The sequence below is a fragment of the Pelophylax lessonae genome (assembly GCF_965119305.1).
Source record: "Pelophylax lessonae genome assembly, chromosome: 7".
Classification (NCBI taxonomy): Eukaryota; Metazoa; Chordata; class Amphibia; order Anura; family Ranidae; genus Pelophylax; species Pelophylax lessonae.
The window spans coordinates 248,520,296-248,540,024 of NC_138774.1; the positions used below are offsets into that span (position 1 = coordinate 248,520,296).

Here is a 19,729-nt window from a genome sequence, read left to right on the forward strand (position 1 = left end):
AGGTGGGACAGACTGCCTCAGTCCCGGGATCTGTGTGTCTCCTTGAGTCGTCAGACCAAATTGGCTCTTCTGTGGTGGCTCCAGTCCCCATCGGTTGCGGAAGGCAAGTCCTTCCGTCCATTGGTGTGGATGGTGATTACCACGGATGCCAGCCTGTCGGGCTGGGGTGGAGTTCTGGGCAACCTGTCTGCCCAGGGCACTTGGTCGGGGGAAGAATCCTCCCTCCCGATAAATGTGCTGGAACTGCAAGCGATAAAACACTGTCTCTTCCAGTGGTCGGACCGCCTCCGGGGCCTACCTGTCTGAGTACAGACGGACAATGCGACCGTGGTGGCTTACATCAACCACCAAGGGGGCACCGGGAGTGCTCGGGCAGCCCGGGAGGTGACCGACATTCTGTCTTGGGCCGAGACTCATGTCCCGGCGATCTCAGCAGTTCACATTCCGGGTGTGGAAAATTGGCAGGCCGACTATCTGAGCCGCCAGACCCTGGACCAGGGGAAATGGTCCCTACACCCGGAGGTCTTTCGGATGCTGTGTGCGAGGTGGGGATCCCCGGACGTGGATCTGTTCGCATCCCGGCTAAATCAAAACGTGGAAAGGTTCATGGCAAGAACGCGCGATCCGTTGGCGGACGCCTCGGATGCGTTGGTAGCCCTATCGTCTGATGTATGCCTTTCCTCCGATTCAGTTACTATCCCGGTTCCTCCGCAGATTGGTCTCGGAACCGCACCCGGTGAGAGGGCGCTCAGTGCCTCCTGGGCCTTCCGTCATCAGGCGTCAGTGGTTTAGGTGTGCAAGGCGGCTACATGCTCGTCTGTACACACATTCACAAAATTTTATAAGACGGATGTACTTGCATCTACAGATGCTGCGTTTGGCCGCAAAGTTTTGCAGTCTGCAGTTGCAGATGCTTCCGCTTATTGAGGGTGTAATTTTTTCCTGGTGGTGAACTCCAGTTGTTCCTGGTTGAGCTCCTGTTTTTACCTGGTTGGGGCTATGTTTAGCCCTATTGGAAATTCTATGTATTGCTGTGTTTTTCCCCACCCCTCATGTTGACACTGCTTTGGGACATCCTAATGATCTTGAAGACATGGAGCTGTGTCCATCAGTGAACAAAAGAGAGAACTGGATTTTTGTCTTACCATAAAATCCTTTCCTCTGAGGTTCACTGATGGACACAGCACCCGCCCCTCTGTTGGGTTGAGCTATGTGTTCTTCTGACACTGATTGTTACAAACTGAAGTCATATATTACAAACTGAAGTCCTGTAGCAGGAAATTATGGTATACCCTCTGGGAATGCCTCAGGGGCATAACCAAAAAGGTTTCCGCCTAGTCCTACCCCTGAAGAGTGAGCAGCATAAGCCCAATGGTCTAGAAGACTAGCTGTGTCCATCAGTGAACCTCAGAGAAAAGGATTTTACAGTAAGATAAAAATCCAGTTTTATTTATTATTTGGCACTTCTTACTCTACATTATTAATTGCTATTTGTTTATATAATTTAATAATTAGCGAGGATTTGTCTGAAGGACAAGTGGTAGTTTATCTTTAATGGTATCTATTATTGGAGCAGCGCAATCACACTTTTTTATCTATGTGGGAACACATTTAGTAGTTGCAGCAGCTGGAATTTAGTGGATCTTCTTATTTGGCAGCATGCAACACTTGCATTTTATTGGCTTAGGAGAAAGCTTTTTGGGAACATGGACAGGACATTCCCCCCCTGTGTTTTATATAGCACAATGGAGATATGATGGACATGCTTCATCCAAATGTGCTAAATCCAGTTGCCATTTAGTAGCAGTCAATAAGTGCCACCATTGCTCCTTTAGTGAGGTGACTGACGCCATGTGCCAGTTGTGCTAAAATTGGGTACAAAGTCATTCATCATCAGATGCCTGGTTCTGTAGCTGAACTAAGATTTCTATATCCCACTGCTCTTGCTGAAGGGAATCTTTCCCTGCTACCTGGATGATCTCTACAGTGGATGTGACTTCAGGTGTCAAGAGAGCAGTATCCTTATTAGCTAGATCTGCTGTAGCATTTCCTCTGGCTGTCATGTAATTTCCTTTTGTATGCCTTTTTACCTCCAGTTTGGCAACTTCTTCTGTTTTTTTAAATACCTCAGATATGCACAGGTATTGGTACTTTTGGCAGTGTGGGAAGCTGTCAAGTCGCCAAGTCCTGCTGGAAAAATAAATTAGCGTCTCCATAAAGCTGGTTAGCAGAGGGGGAGCATGAAGTGCTCTACAATTTCAGTCCGCTGCACTGACTTTGAGCTTGATAAAACAGTGGACCAACACCAGAAGATGACATGACTCCCCAAATCATCACAGACTGTGGAAAATCTTGCATTTCATTTGAAAATCAAGGTCCCAGAGTCTGGAGGAAGAGTGGAGAGGCATAGAATCCAAGTTGCATGAGGTCCAGTGTGAAGTTTCCATAGTCAGTAATGATTCGGGGAGCCATGTTATCTGCTGATGTTGATCCACTGTTTATCAATACAAAGTCAGTGCAGCTCTCTACCAGGACATTCTAGAGCACTTCATGCTTCCCCCTGCTGACCAGCTTTATGGAGATGCTGATTTCATTTTCCAGCAGGACTTGGCACTTGCCCACACTGCCAAAAGTACCAATATGTAGTTTAAGGATCATGATATTCCTGTGCTTAATTGGCCAGAAAACTCGCCTTACCTAAACCCCATTTAGAATCTGTAGGGTATTGTAAAAAGGAAGATGACAGACACCAGACTCAACAATGCAGATGAGCTAAAAAAAAGCCACTATCAAAGAAACCAGGGCTTCCATAATACCTCAACTGTGCCACAGGCTGATTGCCTCCATGCCACGCCGCATTGATACAGTAATTCATGAAAAAGGAGCTCTGACCAAGTATTGAGTGCATACTATACTGTACATGGAATAAACAACGGTGGATGACAGCTCACAGGATCTGGCATGTGAGCCATGGAGGATCTGAAGTCAGCAATGAATGATAGTGGAATAATTTATTAGAAAATAACAGGAACATAAAAGCACATTAGCACACCGGATCTGGGAGCAGGCAAAGGCACTGGTGGAGTTAAAGGTGCCGGGTGAAAGGATCCTAGGAACGCCAGATGCCGAGGCTCACAGGGGTAGTGGTTGGAACTGTACGATGCCGGACAACGGCCGGTGTGTGGTAAATCCATTCCTGGGGCACTTGAGGCAGTCGGGCAGTAACAGTGAAGGAATACTGCTCCTCCAGAAGAAAAGCCAGGAACCAGTGTGGAACGCAAGCGTCCCCGTTGCCGTTACTACATGTTTTGCGCACATACACTTTATCAAGTCGGGGAAATAGCGACAACAGGGATATTTTAATCTAATGGAGGGGCGGGGAGTGGGCGGACCTGGAAGAAAATAATGTGATAACCAGTGCTGTTAACCCCTTAGTGCCCTTACCTTCAAAATAGACCAGAATTAAAGATCCTAGTAGAGAGGGCGTAGCAGGGAGGAGTGTTGGATGATAAGGAAAATAATTTTCTGCTCCCTTTGGAATGCAGTACTCCTTACTTCTGTCACCTCCCGAAAGCACACAAGTCACTAGAAAACCCCCCGGTAGACCCAAAGTTGCCAGTACTAACAGCTTTACAAGCGGTCCAAATATATTGATTATTTCCTCCAGCCAATTGTGTGTCAGCTTCCCTCATACATCAGGGACTCTAATCATGTTCTAGAGGCTCTTAGATCCTACTCATGGGAAGACCATTACATGTGGGCTTCACTGGATGTCTCTTCTCTTTACCCATCCATTCCCCATGAGGTGGGTCTAGCTGCTGTTCAATATTTTTTGTCCAAAACAGGTGAAATTATTTCTGAACAAGCCATCTTCTTTAGTCGATGGCACTGATTTTTGTCTAAGGCGCAATTATTTTACATTTTTGGACCAATTTTTTCTGCAGGTGAAAGGGACTGCCATGGGCGCCAATTTTGCCCCGGGATATGCCAACCTGACTTCAGATCCTTCTTGGCTCACATGCTTCTCAGATCCCATGCGCTGTCATGCACCATTGTGCATTCCGATAGCATCCAATTCCATGCTTTTGACTGGCAGCACAGTGATACTGACCCTGCACATTGGAGTTTAATTGCATTCACCCTCCTTATTAGGGGCCTCTACCAAGCACCTGGAACTTGTTGAGTTTGCTATACTGTACATGGACATACTTTTCAGTAAGCCAACATCTGTTTGAAAAATCCTTTTTTTTTTTATTGGTCTGATCTAATAATCAAATTTATGAGATACTTAATTTTGAGTTTTCACAGCTGTAAGCCATTACCATCAAAATGAAAAAAAGAGATGCCTGTAATCTATCACTCATCTATATAAAATATGAGTTTCACTTTTTTAATTGAATTACTGAAATACATTAACTTTTTGATGATATTCTAATTTTATGAGATGCACCTGTATATGGGCCCAAAATAATATTTTCCAAAAGCATACATGCTGTCTGCATAAATGTTTCCTGTAATGCAGGCACTGGAGGCAGATTTTCCAATTAATAAAGTGTGAGGGATGTAGTATCTCCCTCAGTTGTATTGTTGATGGCGCTTGAATAGTGCACCATGCACATTGTTACTTGCCATTGCCCTTCCTATCTGGCTTCTTTGCCATTAGCAGCAGAGGAATATTGGCTTGAGATGTATTTGGCACAACAGCTTCTGCTTATTTCTCGTTCAATACTTTTATTGAGTTTTATAAAACAGCCATAAAGCAAGTTACAAAACAAAAACAGAAGTAGAAATACTATTATTGTTACAGAAGTATTATAAATGTTATACTGTATAATGAAGTTTGCACAAAAGGAAGGAACAAAAGAAAAAGGTAGAATTATTAATATGATATTCTGAGATATTAAGATTTTGAGAATGCATTCAGAACATGGCTGTGGGGGGGGGGAGAAAAATGAAAAGGAAGAAGTCAACAGGGTGTGGGTAGGGTACAGTGGTAAAGGAGAGGGCATCGAGATTAGAACTTGTACCACAAAAGTTAATACAAAGTAAATAAAATATAAGTCTTAACTACCAAGCATACCAAGCATTCAGAACCTGTTCCTCAAAACCCGGTGATAGGCCATGCTTAATCCAAGGATCCCAAATGCTTATAAAAGTACTAAATTTATCGCAATCCATGGCTTCCATTTTTGCATGTAATAATGCATTATTCATCCTATGTTTAACTTCTACAAGATTCAAAGTGGTAGTCTTCCAAGCTTTGGCTATGGTTTGTTTAGCGGCATTAGGAAGCTGAAGGAATAATTTGAATTGTCAGGCATGCAGTTTTTAAATTTAAAATGGCAATCACCGGATCTGGAGTAATATCTATTTCAAACATTTTAGATGCTAGAGAGAATATTTCTTTCCAAAAAACTGTAGCAATTGAGCAATTCCACCATATATGAACATGTGTACCTATTTCCCTACAACCTCTAAAACAAAAGGCTGGATAGTTTGGTGCGAACATGGCAATTCTAGCTGGTATCAAGTACCATCGTGAAAGAACTTTGTATGATGATTCAATTGCGATAATATTTGAAGAAGAAGATTTCGTTACAGACCAGATTTCAGACCATTCTGATTGGTTAAGTGTACGGCCAAGGTCTGTTTCCCATTTCCTGACATAGCTTGGTGTATCTATGTCTGGATTGTTAAGCAATTGAGAATATAGGCTAGAAATTAGACCTCTGGAGTGTGGGTTCTTGATACAGATACGCTCAAATTGAGAGAGCTGGTTCAGAATGGTACCATTTGTTATAAATGGGATATACAAATTTTTAATTTGGAGATATCGAAAAAGTTCTGAATATGGTAAATGATGTCATTCACAAAGTTCAGGAAGACTTAAGATAGAAGAGCTAGAGACCAGATTAAATAGCCTTGACAGGTCTGACCTAGACCATGCCCGAAATGAATTTGGGAATTCCCAAGCCGGATAAAAGGCTGGATTTCTCTGAAAAGATTGCAGTGGATTGTGTGTAGACTGTAAATTATAATTAGTCTTTAGTCTATCCCATAAAAAGAGAATGTTTGGTAATTGGATTAGTAATATGTTTTCGATCTGATGGTTGTAACCATAAGAGATTGGAAATTGAGATGGGGGTCACATTCGATAGATTCTATCGTAACCCATAAGGGAATTTCAGTAGTGGCATGATACTTAGTTAATTGTGCCAATTGCGCAGCTTTGTAATATGTGGCAAAATTGGGGAGACCCAGTCCACCCCTTGTTTTGGGGAGAATCAATGTGGATTCGGGCAATCTAGGTTTGATTGAACCCCAGGTGAATTAAATGATTTTACGTTGTAAGATTTGAAGAAAATGTGCAGGTATATGAATTGGCAGGACCCTAAATAAATATAAAAATTTGGGTAGAATAACCATTTTGATTGCATTTATCTTCCCAAACCGCGACAATGGAAGTGATGCCCATTTCGTCAGTAGTTCAGTAATTTTTTTCGATAATGGAGTAAAGTTGGCTGCATAAAGATGAGAATGGTTGGGAGTAAATTTTATACCCAAATATGGAATGTGCTTCAAAGACCATGAAAAAGGTAACGCATTCTGTGCTAAATTTAACTCAGATTCACTCAATGAGATATTAAGGGCCGTGGATTTTTGAAAATTTATATTTAGTCCTGAAATAGCAGCGAATTTATTAAGGGTAGCAATGAGATTAGGGGCTGATATATGGGGAAATGATAGAAAAAGAAGAATGTCATCTACAAATAAACACAACTTATGATGGTTCCCACCTAGTTCTATACCAGAAATTGAGGGATTACTTCTAATACTGTGTGCTAGAGGTTCTATGAGAAGGGCAAATAAGAGAGGGGAGAGAAGGCACCCCTGATGCGTGCCTCTCTCTATGTTAAACAAGTCTGATTTATAGCCTGCGTATTTAATATATGCTTTAGGTTTGTTATAAAGCGCAGAGATCCATTTTAAAAAATTTGGGCTAAAACCCCATTTACTAAGAGTATATTGCATATATGGCCAGGATATGGTATCAAAGGCTTTTTTAATGTCTAGTGATTGGAAGCACGAGGGGATGCGACGTGTTTTAGCTATATGAGATAACAGAGTTGCATGTCTGATGTTGTCAGTAGCTTCGCGAATAGGTATGAAACCTACTTGATCCCTATGAATGAGTTGTCCTATGAAGTTATTTAGTCTGGAAGCTATAACTTTGGCTAAAATTTTAATCTCTAAATTTAATAAGGAAATGGGTCGATAGTTCGACCAAATCGTGTCATCAGTTTGAGGCTTCGGGAGCATACAGATGATTGCTGTTAAAGTTTCCTGTTTAAAGGATTGGCCATTAAGAAGTGTATTGAAAGCATTAGCTAGGATAGGCGAAAGGGAATCGGAAAAAACCCGGTAGTATAATGCCGAAAAACCATCAGGGCCTGGTCTTTTATTTAATTTTAGTGATTTTATAACTTGGGACACTTCATCTGGTGTTATTGATTTTTCCATAAATTCGGTAGTGATAGTTGAGCAAAAAATTCATTTGCCGCAGAAAAATTCAAATTGTTTTCAGATGAAAATAGAGTAGCTAGGTGTGTTTTAAATTTCTTAAGAATTTTTATAGGGTTGCTGGAAAATGTATCTCTCGAGATTTTAAGATGTATGGGTTTAAATGGTTTATGGAGTGACGCGAGCATGCGGGCCATGGGTGAATCTGGTTTATTTGCTTTAATGTAAAAATTGTGACGCGATCTCCGAAGTGTCTTATCTGCAGACTCTGTAAGAAACAGATCAAATTCAAGCCTAGCTTTATCAAGATTGGTTTTATTAGAAGAAGTAGGATTATTTTGATATACTGTGTAGCATGTATTTAAGTTTGTTTCTAATTTCTGGCTAAGTGTTTTACGTTCACGTCTAAAGAGTGCAGCCTGTCTCAATCAAATACCACGAATAACTGGTTTGTGTGCCTCCCATAAAGTAAGGGGAGACACATCTGGCGTTAAATTATGTAATAGATATTCAGAGAGAGCATTTTTAATATCCAGACAATGAGATGTATTTTTTAATAAAGAGTCATTAAGGCACCACGTAGTGCCATGTGCTTTAGGAATAGTTGAAGCAATAACTGTGCATACTGCATTATGGTCAGACCATGTGATTGGTATGACCATAGATGCAATCGTTTCAGGTATGAGACCTATAGTGAGAAATATATGGTCTATACGGGAGAAAGTTTTATGAGGGTGCGAGTAATATGTGTATCTACGCTTGTTTGGATTCACCTCTCTCCAAGAATCTACCATATTATGTTTTGCAAGCAGTTGTGAGAATGAGAGTTTATTAGGGCTGCTCGAAGACGATATAGGGGATTTTTCCAGAAATGGGAAAATAACTTGATTTGAATCGCCACAAATCATAACTGCACCCATTCTATGAGAATCCACAACCTGAAAAAGATGCGAAAGAAATGGAATAGGATTTTTGTTGGGAGCATAATATGACACAATAATGATAGCGGAGTCAATAAGGTATCCCATGAGAATTTAGATACCTGCCCTCAGGGTCCTTGATTTCATGTACAAGAGTAAATGGAGTAGACCGATGAAAGGCCACTAGCACACTACGTTGTTTTGTAGAGGCAGTGAAAATTTGAGGATATTATATAAGTGTGTCTCTTGAGGAAACAAAATGTGTGTTTTTAATGTTGCAAAGTTGCGAAACGCTTTAGTGTGTTTGTTTGGGTTATTTAGTCCCTGAACATTCAAGGACATTATATTTAGGGGGGCCATAAGACTGTATATAAACGATGTCTAGAATACCATACCATTGTGGAATTTGTCGATTGTTTCATACTGGGAAGGGGGAGGAAATGTGTAGAGAAAAGGGAAGAACTAAACAGAAGGGACAATTGTGTGCTTTGCATAGAAGGTAATATATAAAACAAATAGTTAAGGCACAACCAATAGGAACGTATGCCGTTCATGGGAGATGGAAATCCCCCAACAAAGGCTAAATAGCTACCGTCAGTAGTCTCTGAAAGGGAGAGGCCACCGAGGGTAACAAAGTGAGGACGCACAGAACAACCTAGGAAGGTACAGAAAACCACAAGTTAATCACTAAAAAATATACAGTAGTATAAGCGACTTATGCTATAATAAATAGCAGAAATCACAGTACTCCTGCCAGTAGTAGCTGTGCAAGATACTGCGAATCTAAGAATTAATTTCAAAGGAATGAGTATCGACTACAAAGAACTTTATAGAGCTCTAAAGGAAGTTATCCATGTCTTCTAGCACATATTATAGATAGGAAAGGATGTAGCACAGTGAAACTGAATAATAACCATATAAAAAAAAAAAAAGGAAGATTGATTTGAACCAAGCAACAGGGATTAATCTACAATAAGTAGAACTAAATTGAATTCTGTGCCACAGTGTAGTTTGCTATAACATGTATGAGCTTGAGCATTTAACTCAAAAAACTAATTAGAAGTACCCCTTGAACTTTGCGACCCTTTGCCACATTTCAGGCTTCAAACTTAAAGATATAAAACTGTAATTTTTTGTGAAGAATCAACAACAAGTGGGACACAATCATGAAGTGGAATGAAATTTATTAGATATTTCAAACTTTTTTAACAAATAAAAAACTGAAAAATTGGGTGTGCAAAATTATTCAGCCCCCTTAAGTTAATACTTTGTAGCGCAACCTTTTGCTGTGATTACAGCTGTAAGTAGCTTGGGGTATGTCTCTATTGGTTTTGCACATCAAGAGACTGAAATTTTTGCCCATTCCTCCTTAAAAAACCGCTTGAGCTCAGTGAGGTTGAATGGAGAGCGTTTGTGAACAGCAGTTTTCAGTTCTTTCCACAGATTCTCGATTGGATTCAGGTCTGGACTTTGACTTGGCCATTCTAACACCTGGATATGTTTATTTGTGAACCATTCCATTGTAGATTTTGCTTTATGTTTTGGATCATTGTCTTGTTGGAAGACAAATCTCCGTCCCAGTCTCAGGTCTTTTGCAGACTCCATCAGGTTTTCTTCCAGAATGGTCCTGTATTTGGCTCCATCCATCTTCCCACCAATTTTAACCATCTTTCCTGTCCCTGCTGAAGAAAAGCAGGCCCAAACCATGATGCTGCCACCACCATGTTTGACAGTGGGGATGGTGTGTTCAGGGTGATGAGCTGTGTTGCTTTTACGCCAAACATAACGTTTTGCATTGTTGCCAAAAAGTTTGATTTTGGTTTCATCTGACCAGAGCACCTTCTTCCACATGTTTGGTGTGTCTCCCAGGTGGCTTGTGGCAAACATTAAATGACACTTTTTATGGATATCTTTAAGAAATGGCTTTCTTCTTGCCACTCTTCCATAAAGGCCAGATTTGTGCAGTATACGACTGATTGTTGTCCTATGGACAGAGTCCCCCACCTCAGCTGTAGATCTCTGCAGTTCATCCAGAGTGATCATGGGCCTCTTGGCTGCATCTCTGATCAGTCTTCTCCTTGTATGAGCTGAAAGTTTAGAGGGACGGCCAGGTCTTCGTAGATTTGCAGTAGTCTGATACTCCTTCCATTTCAATATTATCGCTTGCACAGTGCTCCTTGGGATGTTTAAAGCTTGGGAAATCTTTTTGTGTCCAAATCCAGCTTTACACTTCTCCACAACAGTATCTCGGACCTGCTTGGTGTGTTCCTTGTTCTTCATGATGCTCTCTGCGCTTTAAACGGACCTCTGAGACTATCACAGTGCAGGTACATTTATATGGACACACAGGTGGATTCTATTAATCATCATTAGTCATTTAGGTCAACATTGGATCATTCAGAGATCCTCACTGAACTTCTGGAGAGAGTTTGCTGCATTGAAAGTAAAGGGGCTGTATAATTTTGCACGCCCAATTTTTCAATTTTTTTATTTGTTAACAAAGTTTGAAATATCCAATAAATTTTGTTCCACTTCATGATTGTGTCCCACTTGTTGATTCTTCACAAAAATTACAGTTTTACATCTTTGTTTGAAGCCTGAAATATGGCAAAAGGTCGCAAAGTTCAAGGGGGCCGAATACTTTCGCAAGGCACTGTATATGGCAAAAAGGGATTAGATCCATGAAATATTATACTGCCAAGATAAAGAAAGACACTGAAGTCTTTTCTAGGAAAAATAAATTGGATGACCAACATGGGACACATTGGCATAAGACAGAGGAGATAAAAAAATTATCTGGTCCATCAGTCCATGGAATCTTCAGCAGATGGAGAAGGAGAAATGAAGCGACCACGTTTATGTGAATCACGACGATTTTGTTTCCCACAAGATTTTGAGAAGGTGCGTGGTGAGCCAGAGGCAGATCTGCATCGAGCATTTTCTGAGCCTTGCAAGTTCTGGTGTTCAGTTAGGCGAAGGTCTTGAAGGGTGTTTTGAAAATCTTCAGATGAATGACATTTGTATTTAGTACCTTGAAAAGTAAAACACACCGAAAAAGGAAAACCCCAAGAGCTCTTCTTTTATCTATGGTGATAGGAGACCGATCCGCAAAGATTTGGTATTCGTGACCCTGAAAATTTAAGGATCCTTTTTCTGTAGCAGCTGATAAGAGCTGTTCCTTTGTACGGTAATAATGGAATTTAATGATGATGTCTCTGGGTGGACCCTCTGATTTTTTAGGAGATAAGGCGCGATGGTCCATTTCCAGGCGTTCGACTGGAATAGCAGGTTGTATTTCCTGAAGCAAGGCTAACATTGCCGCTTGTAAGTCAGTTATGGATTCAGGAATGCCTCTTCTGCGCAAATTGGAGCGTCTTGCCCTGTTTTCAAAATCTTCTAGACGAGACTGAAGTACTAAGTTTTCCTCTTTAAGATTCTCAATTTCTGTATTTTGGCCTTGTGTAAAATTCTCAATATCCTCTATTCTTGTTTCAAGATTAGCTATGCGTGTGCCCAGCTCCCTTATCTCTTTAGTCAGGCTATTAGTAATATGGTCAGAAGTCTAAGTGCCTTTTGAAACATACGTTCAATATGTGATAATATATTGGGAGAGACTGACTCAATGTCCTTTTCATCCTGTGAAACTGAGGTACTGCGGACTGTTTTAGTTTGAAATGTGAGGAGAGGAGGGAATAGTTTCACTGCTGTATCAGCGCTGTGAGGTGATTCTGAGGCGGCTGAGGGAGAGGGAGCCGACGCCATTTTAATTAAGGCTCTGGACAGCACTTCCTTGCCACTTTTGGACTTAAATTTAGACCGAGACCCGCTGAAAACCATACCTTTATGTACAGCACAGTTTCCTGTACTAATGCTGTAAAAACTGAGCGAATATTCGGTGGGCAGCCGCTGCTGTATGTGGTTTTCTGTCCCCTAGGAGTGGAGCATCAGCCAGACATGTCTGCGCTTGAGGACTCCGCCTACTTCCTCCAGCTTCTGCTTATTTCAGTTGATCTGATTCTGTCTAATCTGTGGAAGACGGCTCCTGGTTTCATATTTTCATCACTGGAATCCAGTCCAGTAGACCTATCATTTATTGGAGGCCCATAAATAATTGGGAATGGCTTTAAATTCTGCTGGAGTCTTGGATTAAAATACTCAACAGGTAAAATTTAAAACTTCCCCTGACATACTACTGACAAATTGTACTCCAGTAGGAGTGTAGTCTGCTAATATTTGGCCCAGAATGTCAGCTTCTAAAACAGAGGTCTTCAAACTATGGCCCTCCAGGTGTTCAGTAAATGCAATTCCCATCATGCCTAGTCATATCTGTGAATGTCAGAGTTTTACAATGCTTCATGAGATGTGTAGTTCCGCATCAGCTGGAGGGCCGTAGTTTGGAGATCCCTGTTCTAAAAGATTAGTAGGAAATGTGTCTGAATTTGTCCCTTTACTGAAAATTTTAATTTAAGTGGTTTGGACTCAATCAAATTAGTAGGTAAATCAGAAGTCCTGGTTAGGCCTATGCCAGGGATAAATTCGGATAGCTTTATATAATATACCTAGAAGAAAATTCTCTAAATTAAAAACAGATCATGCTGCACCAGTGTCTACTAAACAGTTTAATTTGGTTTATTCTTCATAAAAGGGGAGTTCTTGTAGTAATATTTATATTCTGGCCTCAGGGCCATTATCCTCTTTATTAAACATAATTGAACCCAGGTTTTGGAATTGTCACCATCAATAAAATGCATTCTGTGAGCATTCATGTATGAACGAAAATAACACATGGTGTGCCATTTTCCCAACAAAGTGACATTGTGAGCAATAGAGTCCTATTCACCTGGGCAGCCTGATAGAAAAGTTATGGGTCTATATGGGTGTCCATTTTTTGGATACTAATTTATTTTTTATTAAGTTCTATATAGTTTGTTGTTTTACTCAGTAGCAGTCCTTCCTTTGATTTCATACCAATTTTTTTTTAAGTTCTTCATTACAGTTTAAAATATTGTGTATCTTGCCCAATATTAGAATTTGATTTTCTTGGGCAGTCATTGCAATCATTACCCTGCAAGATCGAACATGGTCTAGATAAATTACTGTAGAGGCTTTGTGGCTGTAAAAATAATACCTCGTTACAGGTACAAACGTGCTTCGGTAGAGGATTTAAGAATTAAAGTTCTGTGGTAACAGCATACATTTTCATTTTCTAACAGCAGCATTGTAATAGCAATACAAACAATAGTCTTTTTGGTCTAATATAAGCTCACCTGACAAATTCCCTTTCACGTTGTGAGTGCTGCCTGTCTGCTAGTCGTCTCTTTCTACAACTCCCTGCATGCTTTCCCGCTTCTTCTCTGCTGTTTACTTTCATTTCTAAGGACTACATATCCAGTGGTACCTTGCTGCCTGCACAGTGATTCCTGTAGTTCTGAAACTCCTCCTCTCAGCACCCCTGTAGTTCAAAAGACAGGCTGCCTGAATATTTTGACACAACAGTGCCTATTTACAGGTCATAGTGAATACCTATACAAGAAGTTGGATATCTGCGCTCAGACAAATTAAGGGCAAAAAGTTGATCAAGGCCGCCAGCTAGGTAAGTAGATTACAAACTCATAAGCATAAAAAGAAAATAAGAGCAGCGCCAATAAGGTAAAAGTGGAACAAACGTCCCAAGTAATGCAGTCCACAAATGTCCAATATGTAAAGGAAGGAAGAAACCAGAAGAGAGTCCCAGATACCAGTGCTGAAGTCAGGAGCAATAAAACACCCAGTCGTGGTGACCATCCAAACTGCTTACCAGATAATGGGTAAATTAGGCATAAATCACTCTCAAAGGATCCACACAGGGAAACCGAATGATGGACTGGAAATTGATCAGACCGGGACCTTTGGAACTCTCATAGGAACGAGTATGGGTGTAATGGGCACCATGGGGAAGTCCAAGGCGCTGACAGAGTGTCGTAGTAAGCCGCCGGGCCGCTATGTACGGTGTGCCCAGGTGTGGGGGTCTTTCCTAGCCCTCTCTTCTTCCTCTTCCCCCTGTGTTGTTCTATGACGTCCCCTCTCAGAAGGCTCCCCTCTCCAGGCCGGGTGTATGCCGGGGTTTTCCGGCCTCCCCGCTATAGAGGAGCGTACCCCCCATAACACAGAGCGAGCTTCACTACAGCTCTATTGGTGTCACTGTCAAATCAGCCCTGCTACACCCCCTCACAGGCACTTTCAGTTCCGGGGAGGAGCTGTGCGTCCCATTGGCCGCTCAATTCTGTGAGGTAGGATAGAGGGGACTGCCTGGAGGTATAAGGCTCCGTGCTCGCTTCTTTCTATATGTGCCGCTCACTGGACACTAGAAACATGACCACACAGCAGACCTGTATCCCCCGTGAATACCGGTCACAAAATTCAAGGAAGTAAATGTGTGGGGATCTTCACAAATAAATTTACAAAACTCAATCAGATTTATAGGAATAGGCTAGAAAAAATGAAATACAATGTTGACATTAATATATGACCTTAAATTCATATAGATGCTTTAAACTAGCAGCCCAGCTTATTTGTAAATGGGTGTCAGAAGCTATTGCAAGCCATCAGCTGAAGGGGTTTTTTTCAGCTGGAACTTGGTGGAACTCAGTTCCACCACCTCGGGCTCAGGCCCACTGCTCCCCACTCACCACTATCACTTGTAAACATAGAAGTCCAGCTTCTGGATTTACATGTGACAGCTTGTCTCCCAATGGCTCCCAAAGATCTGATCTCCCGAGTTGCACCCACAGGATGTGTAGGATGGGAACAAGGTAGATTCAGGTGCCTGGGGTGCAGTGCAGATGCCAACATCCCCACTGGATGATCTCCCTGCAAGTGAGAGAGTCAGAGCCACCTACAGTGTGGTCGTGGTTGAGTTCCTGCACCTATTTTATGTCAAAAAAGCCCTGATCAGCTGAATGAGAATAGGGATAGTTCAGCCAGGGTTATATAGTCCTTCTGGCTTGAGGAAAGTTGGACTCGTTTTTCCTATGATCGTAGTATAAAAATATTACATTATTAAAAATAGAAATGTTCAAATTTTGTATCAGAATGGTTCTCACTGCACTACTGTTTCTTTTCCTTCTCTTTTTTGTCACTCTTTTGATTCCCCATTATTAACTGCCTACATAAAGTTCTCATGCAGTAGGTGAAGTTTTCATTCATTAAATGACAATCAGTTGTATAGTAACTCCAAGATTTTTCTATGTTGATTATATAGCCATGTAGTAAAAAGTGACTGTAGACCCTTTTTATCTGTAGCAATAAACATGACATCATTCTTTGTTCCTGAGCAATGCACCTTTAAGAAAGGATTAGCTAAACTTTTCCTACTAATTAAATTTATTAATTTATTCATAAACATGTTGTGCTCTGATCTGATGTTTGCTATACTACAGCTTCTATAAATGGTGCAGGGAAGCTGAAAGTGTGGGCACATTTGGCACTCTTGATGAGTGCATACAGTATGATAGGTCCCCCAGGTCTATTAAAGTGGTTCTAAAGGCAGAAGGTTTTTACCCTGTGTTCTCTGCAAAAAAAACATTCTACTGTCTATGCCCCCCACCCCCTTCCTAAAAAACATTACCTGACACCACTCTCAATCCACTGCTGTTCCCGTTGGCAGCCCCACTCACCTCTTTTCTTGCATTCACAGGCTTTATTGAAAGCAGCGGGAACCATTGGCTCTTGCTGCTGTCAGTCAAATCCTGTGAGGTGGGAGCGGAAGGAGGGGCCAGGGCAAGCTGTGTGTGTGTCTGTGGATGCACACAGCCTGGTTAGGGAGTGCACCTTCACTCTTACTCTGCAAATCTTACTCCTCTGATTCCCATCTACCCTTGCCACAAGTGCAACAGGGGTTAATAGAGCCGAGTGACCTGTCATATGCACTCTCTGCCCTCCTCCTCCCTTCATAGAAGCTGTAATATAGCTTGTATCAATGAAAAGCAATAAAGGATGAGCGGATTAATAAAATATCTTCCTCCTCCATTCACAAATAATTTTTTATTCATAGAAGCTATAGTACAGCTTGTGTAAATGGGGGAGGGAGGCTGAAAGTGTGGGCATAGTTGGCACTTTTGATGAGTGCAAATGACAGGTCCCTCCAAATGCAGAAGGTTTTTACCTGAATGCATTATCTGCGTTAAGGTAAAAAAAAACAAAAAAACTTTTACTGTCTCTGCCTCCTCCCCTTCCTAAAAAAGTTACCTGATACCACTGTTCCCGCCGGCAGCCCCACTCTGCGCTTTTCTTGCATTCACAGACTTTACTGAAAGCAGCAGGAGCCATTGACTCTTGTTGCTGTCAGTCAAATCCTGTGAGGTGGGAGCGAGGGGATAGGCCAGGCCATGTTGTGTGTGTCTATGGATGCACACAGCCTTGTTCGGGAGTGCACCTGCACAAAGTGCCCCTATAGCAAGCAGCTTGCTGTGGGGGGCACTCAGAAGAGGAGCCAAGATTGTCAGCAGGGGAACCCCATAAGAGGAGGTTTGGGCCCACTTTGTACAATACCATTGCACAGAGCAGGTAAGTATAACATGTTTTGTTAATTAAATTTTTTAAAAAAAAGCATTACAATCACTTTAACTTATTTATCTTCTGTTGTAGGGGGAAATCAGAGGAGGAATATTTCAGTGAAATGTACCATGTGCTGATTTTTTTCACTTAACTTAGGCTTTAAACATCTCTATTGTTTTTGCTTGTGTATGAATTCTTAAGAGGTTACACATACAAGTCACGTAAATTGTGTCCTGTAATCTTAGGGCTTATTTACACTTGCTTCAAAATTTGGCATTGGAAATGCTTTTTTAAACCACTCTGAATGCCAATCGAAGCCCCTATAACTAAAAATTCTAGTAAGTTTACAGTCATGTTTACAAGCTGTGTTTGCTTTTCTTCAAAAATTATACCCCATGTTATTTTCATGGTGCTTAAAAGCACCTTCAAAGCTTTTATAGAGGTCTATGACAAAACTCATTTACATCTTTTATTATTTTATTCACATTATTTATTTACAGCTTTTATTATTATATTCAGCTTAAGCTTTGCTTTGTTTTGGAGGTATCGCATCTGCCAAGCTTCAAAAAAACATCGCTGAAGCATCACAGAAGCATCAAAAACCCATAAAAAACATGTTGAAATTGTTGTAGGCGCTTTAATGTGTGTTGAAGCCGAAGCAAGTGTAAATGAGCCTTTATAGCAAATACTCATTATGATGATGAGGGATTATCCAGGTAAAGGTCCCTCCATGTGTTAAAGGGTCAGCCCACCCAAAATTGATATTTCACTTCTGGGTAGCATCTGTTGTGTTTGAATCCCCATCAGATTTGTATATATTTTTTGAGTTTTAGTGGGTTTCCAGGTCTAGCCACGTTCTGTGATCAGTTATTGGACTGTCCCACTCAGAGCAGCTGAAGCTGTGGTGGGAAAATGTTGTCGATAGCATATCCTGGTAAATAATTGGGAATTTCGGCCACATACTCTACCCACACAAAAAAATATCAGTTTTGGCTAAGTTTACCCCTTTAAAGTAGATCTGCCATGAAACGAATTTTGAGCTGCCACTTGTGGTCGTCTTCTGGAAATGCTAGTTATACTTCAGAGTCACTGACCCAGAGCAAGTTTGCAACATAGGGCATTTAGAGGAATGTTAGAATTGCTCTTCTCCATTCTTGTTCTAGGTAAGTGACTCAGAAAATACTAAGGCCAAGTCATCAGTGGGTCAGTAAAACCACTAGCATTTCTAGAAGGAGAGGTAAGCAATGGAAGACTAAACATTTTTCCATTGGTTCTTTCCATTGGTTTTCTTTAACAAGATCCTGTTAGCACAGGGTTACCTTGATATTTAACTCATACGTGTAAAGGAGGTGGTAATATTATTTTCTTTCCAGCAGACCGTTGGTTGATATGCTGCCTCATCACTTCTCCCTGGCCACTGCAAGCATTTGGCTGATTGGAGGGGTTACTTTGCAGGCAGTGTTTTTTTTTCCTGCTGGCTCATGTGTTACTACAGGACATACAAGCTAGCCCTGTGTGCTACAGGGTAATATGTATGTGACCCATATGGCATATCAACACACACAGGCTGCTAGAAATGGAAGTATATTGCCTCTTTTATTACAGGTAAGACATTAGACATACAAAGTAAGCCTGTGCTGGCAGGGTAATTTCAAGTGCATGCGGTCTTTAAAACAGATACTATCTGGGTGTTACCAGATGCATGAAATCTTCCTATTGTTAAATGCTAGTGATGAAAGATTTTTTAGATAACTGCAGTTATTGTCCCTTAGACCTGAGCTGGTTGTGAAGAAATTGCGTTATTATGCCCGCTTCATCGTCGTCTGTCTGTTACTCAATAAAATGGATGTTGTTAAAGACCTAGTCAAGGTAATTGATGGCCTGTGAGTCTTAGTGATTTATGTATTGCTCCTGTATTGTCTCTCTGATATACTTTGTGTTGTCTTGTGACTTGGAAGTTAGAATACTTTTACTCCCAAACTGCATGTGTTTACTGTATCTGTCGCTATCCATATTATATTTTAAATGTGCAACTGCTTCCTTCCAACTTGATGGTATTTGACATGTTAAACTATAGTAAAGTGCACCCTTACCTGTAGAAAATATTATGAAAAACAAAAAGTACATAGGATGTACTTCAGTGTAATTTGAAAGGGCTATGTTAAAATGTATCAAGCTTTTTTTTTTGTTTTTTCTAGCAGCGAAGGGTTAAAACCCCCACATTTTTTATTTCTGATTCAAAGCGTTCAGAAAATGCCAGGAGCCTTTTTTTGTAATGTTGCTGCAGAGTGAAAACTGAAGGAAGAAACCAGTGGTAAAACCGGTGGATAATTTAAAACACCCTCTGTTTTTTGTTTTTTTTTTTGTGCTACATGATATATCTTTTCATGTTAGCAGCTGTGCCTGTCACTCCTAAAGCGGGAGGGATTTTTAAGGCAAGAAAAATATATATATCGTAGTATTAAAATGATAAAAGTTTATTGAAGGTGAAGTCTTTTTGACAGTGCATGTATATACATTAGTGCAGGGTTAGAGGCCCTGTAGTCAAGAGGTGATAAGAGGTTAGAAGTTCGTGACATTGGTGATATGGTGACTTAGAATATCTTTCTCTGTATTCCGTGCTTGATCACAAGTATTGGATTTGATCAGAGAAAGCATCTGTAAAAACCAACGCGTTTCGGCCGTTAAGCCTTTTTCAAGGATATCACCATATCTGAAATGACATTATAAGGTTATTTAGAATCATCCGCCCA

At 40.9% G+C, this 19,729-nt stretch overlaps 1 protein-coding gene across 2 annotated transcripts in view; it reads left to right on the plus strand.

The window, feature by feature from the left end:
- Positions 1-19,729, plus strand: part of SCAI (suppressor of cancer cell invasion) — a 630,428-nt gene that overhangs the window by 282,463 nt on the left and 328,236 nt on the right. For both annotated transcript variants that reach the window (XM_082262618.1, XM_082262619.1), the window contains exon 7: positions 18,749-18,845. In XM_082262618.1, coding sequence (XP_082118744.1) covers positions 18,749-18,845 — 97 coding nt within the window. The remainder of the gene's footprint in view (positions 1-18,748; positions 18,846-19,729) is intronic.